Raw genomic sequence first — 10,905 nt, 5'->3', positions numbered from 1 at the left:
ACTTCTAGTACAGATTCTAAAAATAAAAACCTAATCAGTTGTATTTTTATAGAATAAAATATAAAGATACATAAAATATTGTCTTCATGTTTTGGCATTTTTGTCTGGAAACACAGATTCCGCAATGAACCTTACTAAACTCGAAAAAGTTTAATCACGATCGAAGCAACCCCACAAAGGCACAAACTATTGGTGTGTGATATAATGTCCCCACGCACTCCCAGGTTTGAAAAATCTCAGCCTTTTAAATTGTTCAACGATTTTCATGCGTGTGATCCTAGCTAATAAGAACCTTATGTTAAATTTGCGAAAATATTTTGATTGAGACAATAAAGTAAACGAATACCACACTGCATATTGCATACTTGTTATAACTCATGCCTACTTTACTCCGCTATTTAAGTCGCAAGAGGAGTAGCTACTAACATCATATAATCATTCACGTTTCTGTGGAGTTTAAAACGAAATTAAAAGAGAGAGATGTTGAGTGTTAAGAAGGTAGCTGAATCATGTGTTAGTAGTAGTAAATTGGAGCGTATTCCCTCAAAATATATGTATTTGAAAAATAAGAGCGACGAGGACTCCGTTATTTTGTGTGATGAAGAAGCTCAGAATATTACAATTCCAACAATTGATTTCTCCCACCTTATCTCTTCCAACCCCACTCAACGTTCCAAGGAAATCCAACAATTAGGCCGCGCCTGCACCGACTGGGGTTTCTTTATGGTAACAATATTTAATCCAGTACTGCTATATATTCAAATTTTTTTATGAATTAAATTTAATAAATTAAATAATAAAATTTAAAATAATATTAATATAACAGTTTTTGTTATGTTAAACTAACTCGGTTGAATTTAATTAATAAAAAAATTTGAATCTATATAATTATTCTATTAAATCTCATGTAATTAAAAAAAAAATTAAACTAACTTTATTTATAAATATTCTTTTTAACGTATTGTGTGATAAATTGGGATATCGCTCCTCGATTTAAGAGCGAAATCAGAGGAGATCAGATCATCCATATTCGCATGCAAATCGGGAAAGCAACGTCCGATTTGTTGTTAGAAGCTGTGCTTTATTATAGAATATAGAGGGTTATGAAAATCGGAGAAGAGGAATGTTAGGAGCTAGCAATTTTGGTGTTTTGTAACCATCAATTGGTCATTAATAGTGCTTTTAATGGTGTGAGATTATATCTAATAATAAAAAATCATTCACTTTTATTTTGATGGTTAAGTGTTGGCCAAGAAATACAAAAATTACTGGCCTTAGACTTTTCTATTGGAGAATACTACTCTAATGTGTGCACTACAACATCAAATTGGGTATTGTTGTTGCTACAAATCGAAATGATTTAATCTGATTTTGTTCGAAAATCGCGAAACAATTCCTCAATTTATCATAGATAAATAATATAAAGTTAGATTTATAGTATCAAATATCTTTTCATGTGCAATAATTTTTTTTCAATAGTTGAATTCTAACTTCTTACTATTTAGATTAATCTAATAAAACTTCATAAAAGTTAAAATTAATTCGATAGGTCATCATTATTGACACTTTAATTTTATGTATATTATAGTTTTTAAAATACAACTCAATAAGGCTGCTACAAAATTACACAACTAACGATGCATGTTTTAATTTTCTAAAATTTAATAAGTTGAATTATTATCAAGTAGATAATACAACATATTATTCAATGGTTCAATTGATGAAATTCATATATATATATATATATATATATAATTCAATCACGTACATACAGAGTAAGTAATTAAACAACTAACCCAAATGAAGGGAAAAAAACTTAAAGCAAGACACCATCTGCTTGAAAGAATTTAGAGAAACAACAGCACCACCAATGGATGATTATTTCTAGTATAAAATTTAAAAAAATGTAAAACCATTTTGTGAAGTACGGGTCCTGTAATAAAGTACCATAAACTGAATAACATGACTTTCCTTTGGTTATTAAATTTGAACTATTATTATTATTATTATTATTATTATTATTATTATTATTATTATTATTATTATTATTATTATTATTATTATTATTATTGCAGCTAATCAATCATGGGGTACCGGAGACACTGAGAGAGGAGGTGCTTAGGGCATGCAAGGGGTTTTATGATTTGCCTGAGGAATATAAAAAGCAATATGAAGGAGGGGATATATTTGCTCCAATAAAGTGTGGGACAAGCTTCAATGCCAATGTGGAGAAGACCTTTTTGTGGAGGGATTATCTCAAATGCCATGTTCACCCTCATTTTCATGCTCCATCTAATCCCCAAGGTTTTAGGTACCACACTCTCACTAATTAATAACCATCTTTAGTAATCCTATGTTTAGCTAGTCTTTTTCTTCATTTGGATATTCGCTAATTATATTGTTTGAAACAAAAAAAAACTAACTTATAATACAAATACACATATGAATTTCATCTTTCTTTAATTTCATCTCATCGGAGATCTATATATATAAATTTCAATATTGCAGTTTTTTATAGGCTCATTATTTGATTTTTTTTTCAGAACCTAAAAGACTCTTACAAAAGTTTTTCAACCACTTATTTGCCCTTTTTTTTATCTATAAATCCATTGAATTTTTTTTTTTCAAAAATCAACTTGTCCTGTTAATCAAATAAATAACATACTTTTTATATGTCCGCTTTATAAATTATTTTTTTCGTTGAATCATATAAAGCGAGAAATCACATCATTTTCTTCTTCTCTTCAATTCCTTTCGTTTTAGTTTTTCTTCTTGATTGCAAGCCAACTAGGGTATATCTTCTAATAAAAATATTTTTTATTCATAAGAGTTGAATATTGGATAGTGTAAAAGAAGTCACAGACGTTAAATTATCTTGTCTATTTTGGCATATATAAAATGATACGTAATTAAAACCTTATGAATAGACTTCATCTTGACCATTTTTACGATAAAAATGTTTGGACAACAATAAAAATCAACTTAAATTAGATTAAATTTATTTTATTTTGCGTTCATTAATTACGGTTGAAATAATAAGTAATATTATTAGGTGTAATCGTATGTATATATATTTAACGAAGAGCTAAGTTATCAAAGACAGCCTTCCGTACAATCATAAAAAGGATCGATTAATAAGAGTACAAAAGAGGATAACACTATATGAATGTTGGCTATTAAAAGAACATGTGAATAGTGGCGGAGCTTAGTTCAAACAAGGGGCATGCCCCCAAATTTTTTATAAAAAAATTAATAGTATTTTTTTAAAAGATAAAAAATAATTCAATTAGTTTAAATACTTTATTATGATTTAAAGTACCCAATAAGTTCAATAAGCAACACTCTCTCTACCTTTAAGTTCAAATATAAAAAATTAGATATTTATTTAATTTAATATTATTTTATATTTTACTATTTATTTAATTTAATTTTTTATATGATAAAAAATAATAAAATATTCAATAAGTATTAATATTATTGTATTTGTATAAATTGATAAACAAAAATTAAATATTATAAATTTTAATATTTGTCTTTCTAACATCTTCTTTACATATTTTATAGGATATATATTCAAATTTTTATATAAAATAATAATGAAAAATCAAAGAATTGATGATTTTTTAAAAGGAAGGTTAATATTTAAGAAGGAGAACATATAATTTTTACAATATCAACACCTGTAGATAGTTCTTCTACTTTAATGAATTACGAAAAAAGTGAGATACAACCTTCAAAAGTTCAAAAAGTTACATCTGATGAGTTTGACCTTAATTTTTTGGAACGAGACCCTGAAAAACGGCTTTAAATTTGGCAATATCATCCAAACCGGAGAGATGAGATTAGACAAACTTATCTTAAATGGGATCCATATCAAAAATATTTTGACAATTATTTTCTATGTAGCCCCCAAAATTTTGTTTCAAGTTCCGCCACTGCATGTGATCAATGATTTAGTTTTTATATCATTCATATTCCATTCACTTAATATAAACAAACCAATCCATTTATCATACTTATTAATTTTTACCAAATATTTGGTAACTAAAAAAAATTATACAGAAACGGTCATAACTTGTCTTATTTAATATTCGTTAATTGTTACGACAATTAATAAATACTAAATAAAGCAAGTTCTGACTGTTTTTTTGTCTCTCTATCATTACCCTAATTTTTAATAGGAAAATGATCTTTAAGTATTTTCTAAAATTTGTTTAAATGTATGAAATTCAAAGATTTCCTATAACTAATTTATGCACTAAGTGGATTTCGTGGGTCACCCTTAATATATCAAGATTTTCTTATTAATGAAACAAAAACTAATAAAAATAAGTAAAAAAAAAAAAAAGAAAACCTAATTAAAGAGGAAAAAGATTAATTTTAAATGGGTGGATTAGTTGATCACGAGACTTTATTTGATGAGACATCACGTTCACGTATATAGATGAATAAGATTTTCTTTATCTTTTTTTTTTTCTTCTGTCAGATCATAAATAGATATGATTTGTTTTTAATTCATCACCATTCTCCAATCTTATCTAATCTGAAACTTATGAACAATGTCTTTCTTAACTGCCAAATAGATTGGTTTGAGACTTTTGAGAAGAGTTTAAATTCTATATCTAAATTTGTACTTCTTTAGTACTGTTTGTGACATATTCACTAAATTACTATTTTAACAGATTCTCCTACATGCTAGACTAAAAATATTTAAGAATCCGCTAATTTAATTTCCTGTGAAAATTTCATATCTTATGATTATATGCACGATTTATAGACTAATAAAATATTAACCATATTAGATGCATATTAAAATCAACTAATAAAATTAATTATTAGTATAAAATACACATTAAAATATAAAATATACATTAAAAATGAGTTAAATTATACATATATGAGACAAATTTAATAATTGATTTTAGTGTGCAAATAGAATTTTTGATAAAATATTATTTTAATGATAAAATATTTTATTATCTTTAAAATTTATCAAAAATTTAAAAAATATATCTAAATTTTATTTTATTTTAATTTTATTCTAAAATTTTTGATTTACATTAAATGTATTTTGACAACTAAATCTTCAAAAAATTTAGAATCAATTAGAAGTATATTTTAATAGACCTAATTAAAATTTAAAAATATTTTTAAAATTTTTGAATATATTTTAATGGATCTACATGCCTCCATAACATGACTTATGGACAATATATGTTTAAAATATTAGTTATCACATAATAAAATCGGATAATTTATCGTTATTATTATTAGAATATAATTTTAATATACTATTGGTGTAAAATAGTTTTATATATGTATTTAATTTTATAATGTCATATTGGTAAAAATAACTCTTTTTTTTATATTAATCGCATGAATAATTATCCAAAAGAATGAATATAATTAAACGACTTTGTATTACTTTCAATGTATTAAAATTAATTTATTATTATTGTTTGCTAATTGTGGATTTTATTAACTAAAAATAGCGAAACTACAGAAGCATACTGCAAAAAGAGTAGGGAAGTGATTGGAGAGTTGCTAAAAGGAATATCAATAAGCTTGGGAGAAGAAGAAAACTACATACATAAAGTGATGAATATTGAATCAGGGTTCCAAATGATGGTTGTTAACTTTTACCCACGTTGTCCTATGCCTGACCAAGCAATGGGTCTCCCTCCACACTCAGATCATGGCCTTCTAACCCTGTTGCTGCAAAATGAGCTTGAAGGCCTTCAACTTCTCCGTAATGACATGTGGATCCCTATCCACCCTTTACCCAACTCTTTCATTGTTAACACTGGAGATCACATGGAGGTAACTCAATAATACTCACTTCTGCATGCAATTTCATTCATTTATTCTTTTAATTTGTGTTACTTCAACATACGCTATTGTCAAATCCTTTTTACATGCATCCTTAATTGAGTTCAATTAATTATTAGTATACATTATTGTTACTGGTAGTGCAGCTAAAAGAGTTTTATACTAACAAATAATTAGGTGTTCCATGTACGTATAAAAATATTAGGAGAAAGTATATATTTTTTCTCTAAAATTTATTAAAAATTTTAAAAATATTAAATTTTTATTTGTTTTAATTTTGTCTCTTAAATTTTTAACTTGCATCAATTTTATTTTTATTACTAGCTTTTTGATAATTAATATTTTTCTTTTTAAATATAGCCTCTCTTTATTCCTATCATCGTCATCATCATAATCTGCGGCCTTTTTCTTTCTGTCTCTCTTTTTTCATCCTCATCACCGTCATCTCTACTACCATAATCATTATTGAGCAATCACTATCAATCTCCTCTTTCATCATCGCCGGCCAAACCCCTCTTTCTCCTTCTTTCTCTTTTCTTCTCCAACTCTCTATATCTCTATCACCACCATCTCTGTTGAGCTCCATTCTCGATGACCACCACCCTTTTTCTGCTTCTTCTTCGTATAAATCCAGCACAGTCAAAACCATCAATCTTCCTCCTTCTCTATTAGCATACCCAACTTCCTATCTTTTGTACCTTTCTCAAGACACACCATGACCACATTCTGATTTACAATATCAAAAATCTCATGTAAATTATCCTTCAAAAACCACAAGTATCAAATAAAATTACTCCTAATTATTTGAATCACAGTATGTATACTTCTTTTTTATCAAAAGGCGGAAATCTAGACTCAAAAACAGGCTCAAGGATCATCAAGAGAACCTCCTGAACCACTCGATCCTGAAAATAAGGCTCAGACGAGTTTACAAATTTTTCAAGTTTGCGTTTGAGAGGAATTTTAAGAAGGATTTGTTGTTGGGAGCGAGGAGGAGCTGCTAGGTCTTGTGATTCCATCTAAACCACAAACAATGGCGTTTTGGAGAGAGATGGTTGTAGAGATGGTGGGAGTGGATGACATTACGGGAGAAAAGGTGCCAGTGGCATAGGCACAGAAACGCTGGTAGGCAAGGATCCAAAGATCAAATTTGGAGAGAAAACCAGTGAAATTTAAAAAGTTGTAGTAATTTAGAGAGGAGAAGGATTTGACCCACAAAAATAGTGGTAAAGATAATTTTGAGAACGAAGAGAGAGAAGGGAGAAGGGGGAGGAGATTGTGATCAAGATGATAGGTATAAAGAAAGGATATATTTGAAACGAAAAATATTAATTATCAAAAAATTAGTAATAAGAATAAAATAATTGATACAAATAAAAAATTTGTGGGATAAAATTAAAATAAATTAAAATTTAATAAAAAATAGTGGTAGAGATGATTTTGAGAATGGAGAGAGAGAAGGGGAGGAGATTGTGATCACGATAATAGATATAAAGAAGGGATATATTTGAAAAGAAAAATATTAATTATCAAAAAATTAGTAATAAGAGTAAAATAATTGATACAAATAAAAAATTTGTGGGACAAAATTAAAACAAATTAAAATTTAGAAATATTTTTAAAATTTTAAACAAAATTCAGAAACAAAAAATATATTTTATCTAAATATTAAATCCTTTTGTTTGTTAATTTCAATATCTATTATTATATTTGTATATGTACATATGTTTAACAATACTTGATTAGATATAAGTATAATTTTGATGCATTAACAATATAAATTATTTTATATGGTTGTTTAATTACGTTTATTTATTTAAATTATCATTTATGTATTAACTGTTAAAAGTAATTATTTTTAGATGCATGTATAAAAATTTTTTTATATTATCACTGTATTAAAATTAATTTTTTTATATTAAAAATACATCACAATTAAATTCTAATTAATTATGCACAAATTCTGAATTTATTTATTATAATTATGTATAAATTTCATTTATTATTGTTATTGAATTTATTTAGCTCTTACTAAACGAACTATCTTAAAAGCATTCATAAATTTAATATATAAAATTAGTTGTGTATAGAATTCATTGATTTCATAATGTATGATTGCTGCGCTGCTATGATAATCAACTATGATAATAGTTACCAAAAAAATACAGTTGCCTTTTATCTTTCTTTCGTTTTTCTTCTTTGCTAATGGTAAATAAAATTAGCAAAAGTATAAGAAGTTAATTTTTAAATAATTGATATTTGTTAATTTTTTTATTACAAACTTATTTTTTTATTTTAATATTTTTGAGTTTAAGATTTAAAATTAGAATTTAATATTTAAAATAAAAAATTGACGGACATTGCCAAAAAAAATATCTCTTTAGTTAAACTAAACAATCAAAAAGTCTTATGGAATAAATTTTAGTAATGGCTTGGTCCGAATAAATACTAAATTGTCTTAAACAAATAAATTTTATTGATTTATATAATGTGTTTAAACTCTAGTAAATGAGAGTACAAATTATATTGATTTATATGTGTAAATTCTGATCAATATAAGTATAAATTATATATTTTATGTATATAAATTTTTTAAATATAAGTGTAAATAAATTATTAGAGACTGACTAAATTATGATTTAAAATAATAATATTTATTGATCATTTAATATTTTTCTAAAAACTATATATGCAGCACTAATAATTTTCGTTGACATGGCAATATCCTATATATACAATCTGCGAGAAACAAACATTTTCCTTGTTAGAATAAACTTGGTGCTTTGTTTTTGCTGAAACCATAAGTATTTGAGACTTGAGAGTTTATATGTTTGATTTAAATGGCAGATATTGACTAATGGAAAATATAAAAGCAATATACATCGCGCCATTGTGAACAAGAACGCCACCAGGATTACTATTGGTACGGCACATGGGCCGCCGCTCGATGCCGTCGTTGGCCCTGCCACTGAGCTGATTGGGGAGGACAACCCCCCTGCTTATCATGCCATCAAATATAAAGATTACATGCGTCTTCAACAGAGCAAAGAACTCGACGGAAAGAGTTGCTTGGGTCATGTTCGCATTTGAATATAGAGGGCATCCATTAATTATATCATTGCTTTCAAGCATTTATGAATCAATTTCGCTACGTTACCAACAGTATTTCTGCCAACTCCTATCAACTCTTATTTATAATTGTATTTAATGGAAGTGTCTTTGTGGATGTGTCTAATAAAAATGTCTTTTTTATGACTATGTTTAATAAAAGTGTCTTTATAGATATATTTTTTAGATGTGTTTCTTTATATATGTGTTTAAAATATAATAATCAATTATTATTAGTAATAAGTTGGCAGATAATATATTGATACCCTATACTTTTTATTTATGAATTTCTTGCTTTCTTTGTGCTGTAATTTAATATTGAATTGATTTGGGGAATGTAATTTAAATTTTCGAAAATGGTGAATGTTGTATTGAATTAAATAGAATCAAGTTAATTTCTGAAGTCAAGTAGTTTCTATGTAAAAAACTTGATAAGAACACTATATGTACCAGCAAGACTAAAGGTCCTCTGGAAAGAAAATATTTTAAAAAGATATTTTTTTCGGAGGTGAAATTAGGATAGAAGAACATAATTTTATAGCTTGAGAGCATGATGCTGCAGCCGATCTACTTACTCTCTAGGATGTCAAATTCACGGTAAGGAGTGTACTTGTAAGAGACTCCGTTCAATAATAGTCTAAGAGCAAGGTATAAAGATTAAAGATAGATAGCATACCTTAAGCTTGTGCTAAGCACTTTATTTACAATGTCTACAAGGAGAATCTGAAAAAGATTTTAATAGGTTTAATTACTCTGTCCGTTCTTATAGTTTTGCAAAATTTTCAATTAAATCTCTATACTTTTTTTTTTAATTGGATTTTTGTACCATTTTTTTTAATTAGGTCCCTCTTAATAGTAATTAGCTTAATTGTATAAGGATCTAACTAAAAAAAATTGCTACAGGGACTCAATTAAAAAAATAATTTAGTACAAAGACTCAATTAAAAGGAAAAAAAAATATATAAAGACCTAATTAAAAATTTCACAAAACTATAGGAACTAATAGAGTAATTAAACCATTTGAATATATCCATGTAGGATACATGCAGGATCCTATGTTGATCTGATCCAATTTGGAAGCTGTATCTAACATTATTCCCATTCGGAAGCTGATAGTATGGGTTCCGAGAACCGTATTCGATGATGAAGCTATTTGGCAAAGTTCATTGATCTGCGCGTGAGCACAAGACAAGGTTTTTTGCCTGCTGTGCCTTCCAATAATATGGTTCTCTATTGATGGTGATAAGGATATAATGATTGAACCTTTCTTAGTCAGTCTTCGTGATCAATTTATTCCTTTAGTTTCTTCGACTTGTTTTAAGAAGTCGGAATGCATGTATGTTGTCTTTGACGATTTACAGTGAAACCTTTTAGATTTTTTCTTCATGATGAAAAATTTCAAGAATCAACACACACACATATATATATGGCCCTACCTTGATTCCAAGGTGAAGATGGGACTGACACTAAGAAAATCACCAAAAATCATTGAATTTATTATTGTCAGATTTATTGGTAGACAACCTAATTTGGACAACAATAAGCTTCCAGTGAATTTTTTAGTCCGCAATAAATTATTTATTTTGCAGTGGATTTCACCTCATAATTGACGAATTTCTAAGTATGTTATCGTTGGATTCTTCTCACAGTAAATTCGATGTAATATATTATTTATAAATATTATTTAAAAATTAAATTAATTCATATTGATGAATTTATTCGATAATAATAAAAAATTCTTTTTATTTTTTAAAATGGCTATATAAAATACTTGTTATAACCTGATATATCATAATCAATTTATTAAGAACTAATAATATTCAAATCCAAATTAACGAAAACTAAATATTATTTTTAATTAAAATAGTCAATTACAATTTGAAATAACAAACGTATAGAAGAAAAAGTCAAATAGATAAACGATAATACTATCAAACAAATCAAAACAAAATCCTAATAACTACGGGT

The 10,905-nt window shown here is 26.8% G+C and overlaps 1 protein-coding gene across 2 annotated transcripts; it reads left to right on the top strand.

Annotated features, from left to right (window-relative positions):
- The first annotated feature begins 401 nt into the window (after nt 1-401).
- Nucleotides 402-10,205, top strand: LOC107609924 (2-oxoglutarate-dependent dioxygenase 19). 2 transcript variants are annotated; one of them, XR_015892030.1, is made up of 5 exons: nt 402-726; nt 2,076-2,311; nt 5,493-5,820; nt 8,677-8,981; nt 10,087-10,205. XR_015892030.1 is itself a non-coding variant. In XM_088492624.1 (4 exons), exons 1-4 carry the CDS (start codon nt 481-483, stop codon nt 8,917-8,919), a joined length of 1,053 nt encoding a protein of 350 aa, XP_088348750.1. In that variant the 5' UTR covers nt 418-480; the 3' UTR covers nt 8,920-9,123. The 2 variants fall into 2 exon arrangements, 1 of the variants encoding a protein (XP_088348750.1); XM_088492624.1 differs by lacking the exon at nt 10,087-10,205 and having other exon boundaries at nt 418-726; nt 8,677-9,123.
- The last annotated feature ends 700 nt before the right edge of the window (nt 10,206-10,905 follow it).

The sequence above is a fragment of the Arachis ipaensis genome, chromosome B7, assembly GCF_059453495.1.
Source record: "Arachis ipaensis isolate K30076 ecotype BB chromosome B7, ASM5945349v1, whole genome shotgun sequence".
In the NCBI taxonomy this organism is placed as follows: domain Eukaryota; kingdom Viridiplantae; phylum Streptophyta; class Magnoliopsida; order Fabales; family Fabaceae; genus Arachis; species Arachis ipaensis.
This window is presented reverse-complemented; position numbering and strand designations above follow the sequence as displayed.